The 14,104-nt window shown below is 40.1% G+C and overlaps 1 protein-coding gene across 3 annotated transcripts in view; it reads left to right on the top strand.

Annotated features, from left to right (window-relative positions):
- Window positions 1-1,117: 1,117 nt before the first annotated feature.
- Window positions 1,118-14,104, top strand: part of VAMP4 (vesicle associated membrane protein 4) — a 34,763-nt gene continuing 21,776 nt past the window's right edge. The window contains exons 1-2 of one of the 3 annotated variants that reach the window (XM_087437908.1): window positions 1,118-1,272; window positions 4,232-4,351. In XM_087437908.1, coding sequence (XP_087294034.1) covers window positions 4,286-4,351 — 66 coding nt within the window. In that variant the 5' untranslated portion in view covers window positions 1,118-1,272; window positions 4,232-4,285. Of the gene's footprint in view, window positions 1,310-1,430; window positions 1,451-4,231; window positions 4,352-14,104 lie in introns of those variants that run through there. The other 2 variants (XM_014783416.2, XM_087437919.1) reach the window with 2 other exon arrangements.

Genomic DNA, 14,104 nt, shown 5'->3' with positions numbered 1-14,104 from the left:
TCACTATTTCTCAACATCCCGGGCCAATTAAATCAGAATCTCAGAGTGGTGCTTCGGTATCAGTCATTTTTAAAGCTTTCCAGGTGATTCAACTCTCTGTCATTAACTTGAGAGTCATTGCCCTGGCCAATGCATCTTTCAATGTGTTTGTTTAGCTTAAATATGCACTAAGTTAAAACACTGTATCAACAAACAAAGGACCCATAGATATTAAGTAAAAAAGAAGTGTAGCAAACAAAGGAAAAAAAATGAGTAAAATAATCCATCTGGGACGTGTGTGGGAGGAATGGACAAAGCAAGCAAATAAGAGAAAGCAAAAACAACACTGGAATTGTTTTGGATTACTATGCCCAGCCACTGCAGGTTTCAATATGCTACTAATTTGGGGAGTAGGAGGAGTGAACAGAACAGTGGAATGGCCATGCAGAGTGATTTCCCACCTGAAACCTGAAGGCTCCGGTGTCTGGGCCTAGTTATTTTAGGTTAGAACTTTAAATGATCCAGAGGAAAGAACACCTGAGTCCTCGTCCAAAATCTGCCCAAACTAGCAGTGCAACGTCAAAGTAAATCTCTCTGGACCAGAGATTCCCAATGTCTAAAATGAGGAGACGGCATTAGTAACCCTCAGTATCTCCCTCCTAGTCTAACTCTGATAACTCTATAGTCTAACTCTATAACAAGGGTTATAGAGACACAGATCCTTCTTCATAAAAGGCGCTAGACTATCCGAAGGCGCTCCTCCGGTTTTGAGCCATGCTCCTTTCCCTACTGGGCTTCCTTGGCCCGGGGGATGGACTGTGCACAAAGCACCCGCTCTTGAACGCCTAACCACCCCCAGTCACGGGCGTGCCCTCGGCGCCCGGCGTGGAGGGCCTTCTCCGAGCATTCTCCACCTCCCTGACTGCCCTCCACGCACGCCCGGGCCTGACAGGACCTCGGGAACCAATTGTTGCTGTCTCCCCCTAAAGCACTACGTAATCCTGAGACTCCGGATCTAATCTCCCCATCCCCCAGGGCCCTGCCTGGGTGGAGAGCGCAGGGCGGAATCGACTCCCTCGTCGCTCCCCGCCTGGGCCCGCCCCTCCGCCTGGGCCAGGCCTCCGAGCGCCGAGCGGCTCGATGAGCGGGGGCGCAGCTGCGGCGGAGGGGCCGACGCCGGGGCCGCGCTCACGGTCCCCCTCCCCGCCGTCCTCCTCCGCTGCCCGCTCCTTCCCCCGCCCGCCCAGCGCTGCCCGGCCCGGACGGCTGCCCGGAGCTGCCCCGGAGACTCAGGTATGGCGCCCGCCCGGTCCCGACGGGAGGCGCTGAGGTGAGGAGGAAGGAAGCGGAGACGACGCCCCTGCCCCGCCGTCCCCCAACGTCCGCGTCGGGCTGCGGGACTGGCTCGCGGCCGAGGAAGGGGCCCGGAGTGGCGAAGGCTGGTCCGGGCCGGGCTGCCGGGAGGACTGGGGTGTGCGGAGGTCGGGGGCGCGGTTGAGGGGGAGGAGAATGGGAATTGAAGGGGCTCTGGGGAGACGGGACGAGAGCAGTGGCGGGGATGGGCGGATTGGAGAAGAGTGGAGGCAGCCCGGAATGGGAGTGGGTGTCGGGGCAGAAAGGACCAGAGTTGGGAACAGATGTTGGGGCCGTGGCCTGGTGCGACAGCTGGGGTGGGGGGCGAACAGGGCCGCTGGCTGGCTGGGCTGGATTTGTTTCATTATTTAAAGGCTCGGGAGCAAGAGCGCCAACCCCGCCGCGTTTGTAATGACCGGAAGGTGAGGTGAATCGTTACACTTGGACAGGTTTTGTGAATAATATCTCAGCCTGTGTCCATCCAAGTCACTTATTTCCGTGAAACTGCACCAGCCGGGACTGCTGATGAGAGATGAGGAAGAGGAGTCAGAAAGGGAATGGAGGCTAGGAAAAGGGACGCCGCTGCCCAGATTCAAGCTTTGTGTGAAATGCAATACTTGGGTTTTTGTTTGTTGCGTAAAGCAAAAAAGAAGCCAACATTTATTAAACAACAGAGTAGAAGTTTATTACATTTAAAGCCATTGAATAGAGAATGTACCGCCTCTTCAAAAAAAATACATACATGAAATTGTAAGCGTATGATGATGGCATAAGAAGCATACGAAGATGTGACATTTTTTAAGTGAATAGTGTATTGGTGTTTCATGGTGTTCTACCCTCAATTTTGAAATACATCGTGAAGGCTGTCTTATTTACACATATAGCTAGACACAAACACCTGAATTCCTATGTATATTTTGCAGGAGAAATCTTAGGCAGAATATGTATATTCTGCAGATATGCATATACACATACACAGATATACGATACAACAGAGTATCGTGTTGGTTGTTTGGTACAAATATCAGTTGCCCTGTGGTTCATTAAGTGTAGTTAATTAATCTGCCTGCTGCTTTGGTGATGGCTTTTCTGTTTGTCAGACACTGGTTTCTTGCCTTCATGAGGCTGATGCTTGGATTATGGGACCTGAATATGGGCTTTGTTCATCATTAAACTTGTGTCTTTACTGTGTATTTATTTCATAAAGATGTTATGTAAGTCTGCCTGTTATTTGGTTTGGGATGTTGAGGCAGCCCATTTGTAGGGCTTAAAATATAAAATAAAACATGGGTGTAAGTAAAAGAAAAGCTCAAGTTCTTCAGTTGCTTCCTTTGTCATCTGTTTTTCCATGCATTCTGTAACATTTTTGCTTGAATGAATTACTCTGAAGTCTAAGTATGAGGAGTAAAATGGGCCAGATGTTCGTGACAGAAATATTGTGGAATGAAGAACTCTAGAGCTGTTATTTAGGTAGCAAGAATTTGGTTTTTGTTACAAGTGGTTAAGTTTCTGGTTTGGAAGATTTTCTCATTCAAAAAAAAAAGTGTCTATCGGTTTGTTTTTATGGGAAGCCACCTTAAAGTATTACTTTTATTTGGTTTATGGGAATTGTTTTGGGAAAACAATTTGATTTATTGTTTTTATGGGAAGCCACCTCAAAATACTTTATTTGGTTTACAATATTACTTTTATTTGATTTATTTGATTATGAAACTGGACTCTGGACCTTAAAATATTATTTTTATTTGATTTATGAAAGTGGATATCTTGTTTATTCTTTTTTTAGTATATAATATTAACCAACAAACTGATGTCTAATTATATTTAGAGATCTTAGAGGTGTTTCTTCTTGTGGTAAGAGAAGGAGGGCTGCAGGGTTGTTATAGGGAAGTGGTCTTTCTAGAAAAAACTGCAATCTGATAGGCAAAACTAATTGAATAGATATTAAAACTGGTCATGCACAGCTACTGATTAATATAGGCCTATGTTTCTGTTATTTCAATCAGTAGAGTGACTAACACTATTAGTTACCTATCTTAAGGCTTAGTTTTCTCTTAGTTTCTTGGTGCCTGCTTCAAAAGAGTAAAAGAAAATGCATGTATATCTCTGAGCATGGTGCCTGCACATAGTAGAACATTCAGTACACCTTATTTACTCTCATTATTCATCCATCTTCTAGTCCGGAATACTGAAAACTTATATTTACATATGTCAGGTTTTTCTCAAGAAAATTTTGAATATGTAGCATACTCAAGCATTTTCCTGGAAAATCACGATGCATATTAGCATATAAAAGGCTGTGAGATTTTCTGTAGCAAAAACACTGGCCTTGTTTAACCCACTTCTTACCAAACCTCCCGTTTCTTGGAGCACCTAGTGCTATGCTTTTGAATAAGATGTTATCGTTTACAGAATGTTTTTGCATGTATTATCTGATTTGACCATCCTAACTCCATGCAGAAGCCTGGAAATCCCTATTTTACGGATGAGGAAACTGAGTCATTGTTTAAGCAACTAACTAAAAGTGAGAAAACTAGAAGTGTTCTGCTGTCTTCTGACTCCAAGTTAAAATCTTAAAAGCATTTAATGTCTCATTTTCAGGGAACAACCTCATATTCTTCCCTTCTCCTGTACAATCTGCTTTTTTATTTTATAAAAACTTTGTCACTGATTTCTTCCACATGTGCTCTTAAGAAAGTTACATCTATTTTCTCATGGTTTTGACTATTGCTTATGTATTGAGGCCTAGCATGGAGGCCAGGGTCATAGAGTGGAGCAAGTGAGGAGGGAATGGTTGAAGTCAGAGAAGTGAACAAGGCCCCATCATCTAGGGCCTTCTACGCTTTTTTAAGTACTTTAGCAAAGTCTCAAATCTAATGAAATTTATTTTCTCTTTAAGGGGGTGAGTACTCACTCTGCTGGGAAATAGGAGAGTACTTCTTGAGTAAAAAATATGCCTCCCAAGTTCAAGCGCCACCTAAATGATGATGATGTCACTGGTTCTGTGAAAAGTGAAAGGGTAAGTTCAGAATCTTAAGCTTTAAAAAGGAAAGATTCAAAATGTTTTCATTCCCTTTGTAAATAATTTGTTTTAGAAAAATCTAAAGTTTATGACTATATTCTATTCCTGTTTGTTTTCTTCATAGTAAACATTAAAAAGTATATGTTACTTAGATTGTAACTCAACTGAATTCTACTTCCATTATTTTTTTGTTATTTTTTTTATTGAGGTAACATTGGTTTACAACATTATATAAATTTCAGGGCCAGCCCGTGGCTTAGCGGTTAAGTGCACGCGCTCCGCTGCTGGCGGCCCGGGTTGGGATCCCGGGCGCGCACCGACACACTGCTTCTCCGGCCGTGCTGAGGCCGCGTCCCACATACAACAACTAGAAGGATGTGCAGCTGTGACATACAACTATCTACGGTGGCTTTGGGGGGAAAAAATAAATAAATCTTAAAAAAAAAAAAAAATTCAGATGTACATCATTATATTTCGATTTCTGTATAGACCACATCATGTTCACTACCCAAAGACTGATTACCATCTGTCACTGAACACGTGCCCTGTCACCCCTTTTGCCCTCCCCCCTCCCTGCTTCCCCTCTGGTAACCACCAATCTAATCGCTGTATCTATGTATTTGTTTGTTGTTGTTATCTTCCACTTGAGTGAAATAATATGGTATTTGACTTTCTCCAGTCAGACTTATTTCGCTTAGCATAATACCCTCAAGGTTTATCCATGTTGTCAAAAATGGCAAGAATTCATCTTTTTTTCATTGATGTCGTAATAGTTTATAACATTGCGAAATTTTAGTTGTACCTTATTGTTTGTCAGTCACCATATAAATGTACCCCTTCACTTCTTGTACCCACCCCCAACCCCCTTCCCCGTGGTAACCACCAAACTGTTCTGTCTGTCCGTGTGTTAGTTTATCTTCCACATATGAGTGAAATCGTATGGTGTTTGTCTTTCTCTGTATGGCTTATTTCGCTTAACGTAATACCCTCCAGGTCCATCCATGTTGTTGCAAATGGGACAATTTTGTCTTTTTTTATGGCTGAGTAGTATTCCATTGCGTATATAGACTACATCTTCTTTATCCAATCATCAGTTGATGGGCACTTGGGTTGCTTCCACGTCTTGGCTATAGTGAATAATGCTGCAATGAACATAGGGGTACGTAGGCCTCTTTGGATTGTTGATTTCAGGTTCTTTGGATAAATACTCAGTAGTGGGATAGCTGGATCATGAGGTATTTCTGTATTTAATTTTTTGAGGAATCTCCGTACTGTTTTCCGTAGAGTCTGCACCAGTTTGCATTCCCACCAGCAGTGAATGAGGGTTTCCTTTTCTCCACAACCTCTCCAACATTTGTTATTTTTTGTCTTGGTGATTAGAGCCATTCTAACAGGTGTAAGGTGATATCTTAGTGTAGTTTTGATTAGTATTTCCCTGATGGTTACTGATGTTGAACATTTTTTTCATGTGCCTGTTGGCCATCTGCATATCTTCCTTGGGAAAATGTCTGTTCATATCCTCTGCCCATTTTTTGATCAGGTCATTTGTTTTTTTTCTTGTTCAGTTGTGTGAGTTCTTTATATATTATGGAGATTAACCCCTTGTTGGATAGATGATTTGCAAATGTTTTCTCCCAGCTGGTGGGTTGTCTTTTCATTTCGATCCTGGTTTCATTTGCCTTGCAGAAGCTCTTGAGTCTGATGAAGTCACACTTGTTTCTTTTTTCTTTTGTTTCCCTTGTCCGAGTAGACATGGAATTGGAAAAGATCCCTCTATGACCAATGTCAAAGAGTGTACTGCCTATATTTTCTTCTAGGAGTTTTATACTTTCAGGTCTTACCTTGAAGTCTTTGATCCATTTTGAGTTAATTTTTGTGTATGGTGAAAGAAAATGGTCTACTTTCATTCTTTTGCATGTGGCTGTCCAGTTTTCCCAACACCATTTATTGAAGAGGCCTTCCTTTCTCCATTGTATGTTCTTAGCTCCTTTGTCAAAGACAGCTGTTGGTAGATGTGTGGTTTTATTTCTGGGCTTTCAATTCTGTTCCATCGATCTGTGTGTCTGTTTTTGTACCAGTACCATGCTGTTTTAATTATTATAGCTTTGTAGTATATTTTGAAAAGTCAGGGATTGTGATGCCTCCAGCTTTCTTCTTTTTTCTCAGGATTGCTTTAGCTATTTGGGGTCTTTTGTTGCCCCGTATGAATTTTAGGATTCTTTGTTCTATTTCCGTGAAGAGTGTCATTGGGATTCTGATTGGGATTGCATTGAATCTGTAGATTACTTTAGGTAGTATGGACTTTTTAACTATGTTTATTCTTCCAATCCATGTGCATGGGATATCTTTCCATGTCTTTATATCATTATCAATTTCTTTCAATAATGTCTTATAGTTTTCATTGTATGGGTCTTTCACCTCCTTGGTTAAATTTATTCCTAGATATTTTATTCTTTTTGTTGCAATTGTAAATGGGATTGTCTTCTTGAGTTCTCTTTCTGTTAGTTTCTTATTAGAGTATAGAAATGCAGCTAATTTTAAGTTGATTTTGTACCCTGCACCTTTGCTGTAGTTGTTGACTACTTCTGATAGTTTTCTGGTGGATTCTTTAGGGTTTTCTATATAAAATCATGTTGTCTGCAAACAGCGCGACTTTCATTTCTTCGTTGCCTATTTGGATTCCTTTTATTCTTTTTTGTTGCCTAATTACTCTGGCCAAAACCTGCACCAGTATGTTGGATAAGAGTGGCAAAAGTGGGCACCCTTGTCTTGTTCCTGTTCTCAGAGGGATGGCTTTTAGTTTTTCCCCGTTGAGTATGCTGTTGGCTATGCGTTTGTCATATATGGCCTTTATTATGTTAAGGTACTTTCCTTCTATACCCATTTTGTTGCGAGTTTTTATCATAAATGGATGTTGGATCTTGTCAAAAGCCTTCTCTGCATCTATTGAGAAGACCATGTGGTTTTTATTGCTCATTTTGCTAATGTGGTGTATCACATTGATTGATTTGCAAGTGTTGAACCATCCCTATGTCCCTGGTATAAATCCCACTTGAACATGGCGTATGATCTTTTTAATGTATTGCTGTATTCAATTTGCCAGTATTTTGTTGAGAATTTTTGCATCTGTGTTCATCAGCGATATTGGCCTGTAATTTTCTTTCTTTGTATTGTCTTTGTCTGGCTTTGGTATCAGGGTGATGTTGGCCTTGTAGGATGTTTTGGGAAGTGTTCCATCTTCCTCTATTTTTTGGAATAGTTTGAGAAGGGTAGGTGTTAAATCTCCTTTGAATGTTTGGTACAATTCTCTAGAGAAGCCATCTGGTCCTGGACTTTTATTTTAGGGAGGTTTTTGATTACTGTTTCAATCTCTTTACTTGTGATTGGTCTACTCAGATTCTCTATTTTTTCTTGATTCAGTTTTGGGAGGTTGTATGAGTCTAAGAATTTACCCATTTCTTCTAGATTGTCCAGTTTGTTGGCATATGGTTTTTCATAGTATTCTCTTATAATCCTTTGTATTTCTGTGGTGTCCATTGTAATTTCTCCTCTTTCATTTCTCATTTTATTTATTTGTGCCTTCTCTTTTTCTTAGTGAGTCTGGCTAAGGGTTTGTCAATTTTGTTTATCTTCTCAAAGAACCAGCTCTTTGCTTCATTGATCCTTTCTACTGTTTTTTTGGTTTCGATTTCATTTATTTCTGCTCTAGTTTTTATTATTTCCTTCCTTCTGCTGACTTTGGGCTTTGTTTGTTCTTCTTTTTCTAAGTGTGGTTTAAGATTGCTTATTTGGGCTTTTTCTTGTTTGTTAAGGTGGGCCTGTATTGCTATGAGTTTCCCTCTCAGGACTGCTTTTGCTGCATCCCATATGAGTTGGTATGGTGTATTTTCATTTTCATTTATCTCCAGATATTTTTTGATTTCTCCTTTAATTTCTTCAGTGATCCATTGATTGTTCAGTAGCATTTTGTTCAGTCTCCACATCTTTGTCACTTTCCCAGTTTTTTTCTTGTAGTTGGTTTCTAGTTTCATAGCATTATGGTCAGAAAAGATGCTTGTTATGATTTCAATCTTCTTAAATTTATAGAGGCTTGCCTTGTTTCTCAGCATATGGCCTGTCCTTGAGAATGTTCCATGCATGCTTGAGAAGAATGTGTATTCTGTTGTGTTTGGTTGGAGTGCTGTATATATATCTATTAAATCCATCTTGTCTAGTTTTTCATTTAAGTCCACTATTTCCTTAATGAATTTCTGTCTGGATGATCTATCCATTGATGTAAGTGGGGTGTTAAGATCCCCTACGATTATTGTGTTGTTGCTAATATCTCCTTTTAGGTTTGTTAATAGTTGCTTTATGTAGTTTGGTGCCCCTGTGTTGGGAGCATCTATGTTTGTAAGTGATATGTCTTCTTGGTGGAGTGTCCCTTTTATTATTATATATTGTCCCTCTTTGTCTCTCATTACCTGTTTTTTCTGGAAGTCTACTTTGTCTGATATAAGTAGGGTAACACCTGCTTTCTTTTGTTTGCCATTAGCTTGGAGTATTGTCTTCCATGCTTTCACTCTGAGCCTGTGTTTGTCTTTAGAGCTGAGATGTGTGTCCTGGAGGCAGCGTATTGTTGCATCTTGTTTTTTAGTCCATCCCGCCACTCTATGGAAAATTTAGTCCATTTACATTTAGAGTGGTTTTAGACATATAAGGGCTTAATGTTGCTATTTTGTAGCTCATTTTCCAGTTCTTCTGCATTTACTTTGTTTCTTGTCCTGTGTGTTTCAGACTACCAATTCAGTTTGGTAGTTCTGTATGATGGTTTTCTTAGTTTTCTCTTTATTCATCATATGTGTATCTGTTTTGATTATTTGTTTAGTGGTTACCATGAGGTTTGTATAAAAAATCTCGTAGATGAGATAGTCCATTTTCTGATGGCCTCTTATTTCCTTAGACTAAGTCAATTCCATCCCTTTCCTGTATTTATCTTTGGTGTTTTCCATCCCTTTATCTTTTTTTTTTTTTTAATTTTATTTATTTATTTTTCCCCCCAAAGCCCCAGCAGATAGTTGTATGTCATAGCTGCACATCCTTCTAGTTGCTATATGTGGGACGCGGCCTCAGCATGGCCAGAGAAGCGGTGCGTCGGTGCGCTCCCGGGATCCGAACCCGGGCCGCCAGCAACGGAGCACGCGCACTTAACCACTAAGCCACGGGGCCGGCCCCATCCCTTTATCTTTGATGTTATAATTGTTGCTAAACTGTTCTGATAGAGAGTTGCAATTTTTCTGATTTTATCTACCTTTTTTTCTGCTTGCTCAAGGCTTTGTATCCCCTTTCTCTTTTCTTTCAGGCATAAGGGCCTCCTTGAGCATTTCTGTTAGTGTGGGCCTTGTGGCAATGGACTCCCTTAGCTTTTGTTTATCTGGGAAAGTTTTTATTTTTCCATCATATCTGAAGGATATTTTCACTGGATAGAGTATTGTTGGCTGAAAGTTTTCGTCTTTCAGAATTTTGAATGTATCATTCCACTCTCTTCTAGCCTGTAAGGTTTCTGCTGAGAAATCCACTGAGAGCCTGATAGGAATTCTACATTATTTTTTTTTGTCTTGCTGCCCTTAATATTTTTTCTTTGCCATTGGCTTTTGCCAGCTTTACTACTATATGCCTTGGAGAGGGTGTTTTTATGTTGATATAGTTAGGAGATCTATTGACTTCATTCACTTGTATTTCCAGCTCCTTCCCCAGGTTTGGGAAGTTCTCAGCTATTATTTCTTTGAACAAGCTCTCTGCTTCTTTTTCACTCTCTTCTCCCTCTGGAATACCTATAATCCTTATGTTGCATTTCCTAATTGAGTTGGATATTTCTGAGAATTTCTTCATTTGTGTTTAGTCTGACTTCTCTCTCCTCCTCCATCTGGAGCATTTCTGCATTCCTGTCCTCTATATTGCTAATTCTTTCCTCAATATTGTCAGCTCTGTTCTTTAAAGGTTCCATATTTTTCATCTCCAACATTTCTGATTGGTTTTTCTTTATAGTTCAGTCTCTTTTGTGAAGAAGTTCCTGATTTCATTGAACTGTCCATCTGTATTTTCTTGTAACTCATTGAGATTTTTTATGATAGTGATTTTGAATTCTCTGTCATTTAGATTATAAATTTCTGTGCCTTCAGGATTGATTTCTGAGTGCTTGTCATTTTCCTTCTGGTCTGGAGATTTAATATATTTTTGTATACTGTGTGACGGTGTGGATTTGTGTTTCCTCATAACGGTAATATCTGGTCACCGCTTCCACCTGCCACCACTGGGTTGGGGTCAAGAGCTGTGTATTCCGAGCCTGCCGTGGTCCGTGGATGCTCTAGACTGCACCGGGCAAGGGGAGGGGCGCTTTCTTTCACCTGCCTGATCCTGGGGTCTTCTTGTTCTTCCCTAGCTATCTGCTCTCCTGGGGTACTAGCTTGATGAAGACACCCCCGCAACAATTCAGTTTCCCACAGGGTTGCTGCCATTGGGGATGGAGAGGAGTTCTCCTTACCTCCTTCCCCTTCGTCTGGGGGTTCCCTCACCTCCACCTTCAGATATATGGCTGTGTGGGTCTCTCAGATGTCTTTTGTGTTGTGTGAATGTCCTCTGTTGGTATATGAGTGTCTTAGAGGGGGAGAGCTCACTCCACCATGATGCTGAGATCACCAGATTTCATCTTTTTTCAATGGATGAGTAGTAGTCCATTGTGTATATATACTACATCTTCTTTAGCCATTCATCTCTTGATGGACACTTGGGTTGTTTCCAAGTCTTGGCTATTGTGAATAATGCTGTAATGAACATAGGGGTGCAAATATCTTTTTGACGTAGTGTTTTCATGTTTTTTGGATAAATACCCAGAAGTGGAATAGCTGGAACATACTGTAGTTCTGGTCTTTTTTTTTTTTTTTTTTTTTTTTGGTGAGGAAGATTGGCCCTGAGTTAACACCTGTTGCCAATCCTCCTGTTTTTTTTGCTTGAGGAAGATTGGCCCTGAGCTAACATCTGTGCCCAGTCGTCCCCTCTTTTGTATGTGGGTTGTCACCACAGCATGGTTTGATGAGTGGTGTAGGTCCGCTCCGAGGATCTGAACCCGTGAGTTCGGATCCTGGACCACTGAAGCAAAGTGTGCCGAACTTAACCACTACGCCACCAGGCCGGCCCCCTATTCTTAATTTTTTGAGAAATCTCCATACTGTTTTCCATAGTGGCTACACCAGTTTGCATTCCCACCAGCAGTGTATGAGGGTTCCCTTTTCTCCCCATCCTCTCCAACACTTGTTATTTCTTGTCTTGTTTTATAGCCATTCTGATGGGCATGAGGTGATATCTCATCTACTTCCATTATGGATCAAATTATACTCAAAACTTCTTTCTAGTCTTTCAAAGGGAACTTTATACAAACACACGATATCTCATTCAGAACTCTGAAGCCAAATGTTGTTGGAATTCAGAATTTTTCAGATTTTAGAAAGGTATTAAGTGCATATTATGTAACAGCCTATTTGGGGTCTAGAGCAGCACTTCCAAACATATTAATGTTTCTCAGTGAAATGTCTGATTATTCTAATTAAGTATATAAATGAAGTGTATAAATAAATTAGCTAACCTCAATTCAGGTCAAGTTTTCCTCCAAATGAGTTTTGATGCCAGACTTAGAAAAACCTCTTGATTTTCAGAACTTTTTAGATTTTGGAATTGCAGATAAAGGATTCTGGTCCTGTAATTGTCTCAGAGTCCAGAGTATGTTTTACATTATGCTCATTTCTAGTTTATTCCAGAACATTTTTATGCAGATAGTATAAATCTAGAAATTATACAGCATTTTGGAAGACAGTATTTGGTAGGAATGTTGTAGATAGGTTATTTTTAGAATAAGTACTCAATAAATATTTATTGAGGGAAGGAATTAGTATTATTCTTTTTTATCTAGCAACCTGAATCCCTTCCTCACTTTGTATCTTCTTGCCATTCCTTCATTTACTGATTCATTCAGCAGGTGTTTGTTGACCACCTACTGTGTGCTAGGCATTGTGCTAAAAACCAGAGGGCCTGGTCTCTGCCCTTTTGGAGCTTATGGTCTGCTTGCCTTCACTTTACATGCTCCTTTATCGCGCAACCTCTCAACCTCATATTATCTGCTCTGTCCAACATCTTACGATTTAGAAGTACCTTTTAGTACAATACAGGAAACATCTGTCTTCCCCTTATTCTAACTCTTTCTACAGTTTTTTTTTTTTTTTTACTTGAAGGAAGGTAGAATCCACCAATAGACTAATAGACTAGTAAGCTTTTTAAAATAAGCTTTATGTATATACTTAAAAATATGAAATATACAGTCTCAATCAGTTTCAATAGTGAGACTGTAATTATGGCACTTTCTCTTTACATCGTTGGTTGATTACTGCCATAGTTTATTGTAAAAATAGGATATTGGACACTGGAATTGAACAAAATTGGCTTTTTAAATAGAAACCTCCTTTTGAATCTTTATTAGATTATGAAATCTGATTACTAATTAGTTCTAATAATCTATACGTTACTTTTAAAAACTTAAAAGTTTTGTTCACTTTCCTATTCTGCTCCTTTTGGTAACAGCTTTATTGAGATATAGTTCACATGCCATACAATTCACTCATTTAAAGGATACAAATCAGGGGCCGGCCCGGTGGCGCAAGCGGTTAAGTGCACGCGCTCCGCTGTGGCGGCCCGGGGTTTGCCAGTTCGGGTCCCGGGCGTGCACCGACACACCGCTTGTCAGGCCATGCTGTGGCAGCCTCCCATATAAAGTGGAGGAAGGCAGGCATGGATGTTAGCCCAGGGCCAGTCTTCCTCAGCAAAAAGAGGAGGATTGGCAGATGTTAGCTCAGGGCTTATCTTCCTCCCAAAAAAATTAAAAAAAAATAAAGTATACAAATCAGTGGGTTTTAGTATATTCACAGAATTGTGCAACCATCACCACAATCAATTTTAGGACATTTTCATCATTCCACAAAGAAACTCTACCTTTTTAGCAACCATCCCCCATTTTCCTCATCTCTTCAGCCCTAGGCAACCACAAATCTATAGATTTGTCTATTCTGGACATTTTATATAAGTGGAATTATACAATATGTTGTCTTTTGTAACTGGCTTCTTTGATTTAGCATAATGTTTTCCAGGTTCATCCATGTTGTAGTACATATCAGTACTTCATTCCTTTTTATTGCTGAATAATATTCCATTATATAGATATACCACATTTTATTTATCCATTCATCAGTCGATGGACATTTAGGATTATTTCCATTTTTTGGCTATTATGAATACCACTGACCTGAACATTCTAGTACAAGTTTTTGTGTGAACATGTTTTCATTTCTCTTTGGTAAATACCTAGAAGTGGAATTTCTGGGTATTATAGTACTTCTCTGTTGAAGAATTGCCAACCTGTTTTCCAAAGTGGCTGCACAATTTTTACATTCCCACCAGCAATGTATGGGGGTTCCAGTTTCTCTACATTTATTCTCACTGCCAATTTTTCCTCACATCTGATTTCTCCTTGCCGACACTTGTTATTATCTGCCTGGTGGGTGTGAAGTGGTATCTCATTGTGTCCCATTATCCTTTTTTGATATTGTATCCTTAGCACTTGTGCTTGTTCAGTGAATGGGTGTGAAGACACTGGTTTTCCTGTGTGTTTCTTGTTGTACAACTATAATAAACACACTTTTTGTTTAGTATCATCATCCTCTAAGG

Source organism: Ceratotherium simum, chromosome 2 (assembly GCF_057802395.1).
Source record: "Ceratotherium simum simum isolate JZ-2026a chromosome 2, ASM5780239v1, whole genome shotgun sequence".
Classification (NCBI taxonomy): domain Eukaryota; kingdom Metazoa; phylum Chordata; class Mammalia; order Perissodactyla; family Rhinocerotidae; genus Ceratotherium; species Ceratotherium simum.
Note: the sequence above shows the minus strand (reverse complement) of the source record. Positions and strands in the feature narration are given on the sequence as shown.